Source organism: Berghia stephanieae, chromosome 14 (genome assembly GCF_034508935.2).
Source record: "Berghia stephanieae isolate SIO BIC M18660-M18661 chromosome 14, UCSD_Bste_1.3, whole genome shotgun sequence".
Taxonomy (NCBI): domain Eukaryota; kingdom Metazoa; phylum Mollusca; class Gastropoda; order Nudibranchia; family Aeolidiidae; genus Berghia; species Berghia stephanieae.
The window spans coordinates 21,710,738-21,713,237 of NC_088373.1; the positions used below are offsets into that span (position 1 = coordinate 21,710,738).

The 2,500-nt window shown below is 38.7% G+C and overlaps 1 protein-coding gene across 1 annotated transcript in view; it reads left to right on the plus strand.

The window, feature by feature from the left end:
- LOC144960177 (uncharacterized) overlaps positions 1-2,500 on the plus strand; it is a gene marked incomplete in the record, with an annotated part of 129,147 nt that overhangs the window by 81,213 nt on the left and 45,434 nt on the right. The window contains 2 exon segments of the mRNA XM_078893199.1: positions 1-114; positions 1,712-1,837. The exon segment at positions 1-114 is cut by the window's left edge and continues 1 nt beyond it. Of these exon segments, the coding sequence (XP_078749325.1) occupies positions 1-114; positions 1,712-1,837 (240 nt within the window).

The window sequence follows — 2,500 nt, forward strand, 5'->3', positions numbered from 1 at the left end:
TACCACCGTATGATGATATCCAAGGTTAAGCCACTCCACCAAAAAGTGGACGAGACCACTCAAGCTGTTGACAATGCTCAACATCGAATGAATTCTCTAGAAAACAAACGAAAGGTAGAGATTTTTTTTTTTTGTCAACAGCCACTACACTTTCAGAACATGAGGCCCTCTCAGTAGAATTCACAGTTTGTTTTATTGGCTATAAATTAATATATTAGATTTTGTGCTTAAATTACTGCTGTAAATACTTCTTTTTTTATATTTTTATTTAATGTTATGTTCTTAAAACAAATAAGGAAAAAAAAACTTGATATTCTTCTTTGACAAACTCATTAAAAAATTGTTTTTTTCATTTAAACAAAATTGAATTCAAGTCTTTCAAGACTGGCTCAAAACAATATAAATGATTAATCTATGTTAGGATCGAGACAGAGTGGGCCTACACTCACATTGCACACAACTTCACACTACACTTTCACTTTTCGGGGTTGTACCGTGAATGGAAGAAATGGGAAAATGTAAGCAGAGTGGACCCACATCCCGTCCGTCATTTACACGTTCAAGATGGCATCAGGCGTGATTGCTCTCATGTGTTTTCGATTGATGACGCTTTATTGGCTTCTGGGTGGGGTTCCTACCTCCCATAGTGGGCAGGGAGGTACTTATTGTGTCTTCTATCCCCCTATATCTGTTTTCCAACTTGCATTCTGTCTTTGTCTTGGAATGAGATTGCTTGGTTTTGTCCTGGCCCTGGTCAGGGTCCTGGCTGGGAGGGAAACAGTCGAATGCATAGTTATTGTTTTGGGAGATATTTTTTTTCCTTGTAAATCATCTCTCTGTTATGTATTATTATATTTGTTCTAATTTATATTGTAAGCATTTGAGTGTATTCCTCTTAGTGGGGGCCGTGCTTGTGTCCGGATGAGACTTATTGGTGATCTCAAACTAAGAACATTGATAGTGTGCTCTTGGAATCTACATCTGATCCCTATTTGTTCCCAATTCCCCTTTGTCTTACTTTTTCTTGGATGCTTTAATTGTAATTCTAGAACTTTTTACTGTCCCATTTTCTTCCTTTTTACTGGCGCTGATATAACCTAAATGTGTTGCAAGCGCCGTAAAACCCTTAAAAACAAAAAACAGCTTTATTGGCTTGGCCGTGAGCCTGGAATTTTGTGGGTGCATTCTGTTGCTGTATTGAGAAGAAGAGTGTTTTAGGTTCATCCGTTGAGGAAGCAATGTGAACGAGTGAGAATGTAGTGTGACGTTGTAAGAAAAAAAACAAACAAAGAACTTGAGCTTTTATATAGCGCAATATCCACTAAACGTGCTCAAAGCGCTTTACAAGAGGTCCCTGGTCAACAGCAACACATAACATGTAGGACGAGTCATGACGCCTGTCAGTGGGACAGAGACAACGCTGTTAACGGCCAGGTACTCATTTTACACCTGAGTACGGTGAGAGAATGTGAGTAAAGAGCCTTCTCCAAGGACTCAACTATGCGCCGAGCGAGGCTTGAACCCAAGACCTTCCGATCCGAAAGCGAGTGTCATACCACGAGACCACATAGCCGCACGTGGGCCCACTCTGTCTTGGCCCTTAGACAAAGAATCCATTAACTTGAAGAATGCTTTCAATACCATCATTGCCAATTTGTTTTGCTATAGAGATGTCTGTTTTAAAACGTATTTTCAATTCCCCCTTTTTCAGGCTCTAGAGATTCGATTGGCTGACCTTGCCCGTGGTTTTGAAGAAGCGACGATAGACAAAAATGAACAGGAAGAGAAGACGATTCAAATGAAGAAGATGCTGGACACAGCTGCTCAGCTGAGAAGGGTCAGTGGGATTTTAAAAAAAACAAAAAAAAAAAAAACAAAAAAAAAACTATTTGACAAATGAGGGATCACCATTGATGAAATATAGATAGAATGAAGTTGACGTCACTCAGGTCTTTGCTATTCCTTTTTTTGCCAGCCACGTTTATGAGTAATTCTCACTTAACTGTAAATTATCCAAACTATAATAGTTCATGGTTATACATAGTTTTGTGTGTTGGTCCGTTATATCTCTGGATGAGCTTCTTAGCCAAATGCATACTATCTATAAAGATCTGGAACAGAAAGAAAAAAATACAAGAAAAAACAACAAAACAAAAAACATTCCAAAATTCCAGCCTTGCCTCAACTGGCGATTGAATTTCAAGACTGATTACTGGTCAACCTGGGAATCGGGGGGTCTGCAGTTCGATCCCCACTCAAAGCAGGCTGATTGTGTGTAGGATGTTATTTTCTGTTCTTTTATTTTTCTTTATAAATTGAGCTTTAATAAATTCAGCTTTTATATAGCGCAATATCCATTTAATGTGCTCAAAGTGCTTTAAAAGGGTTTATAAGGGGTCCTTGGCCAACAGAAACATTTAACATTTAGGATGGGACATGAGGCCCATTAGGCGATATAACATTTTTTTTTTCTGACAGAGACAGTGCTGTTGATAGCCAG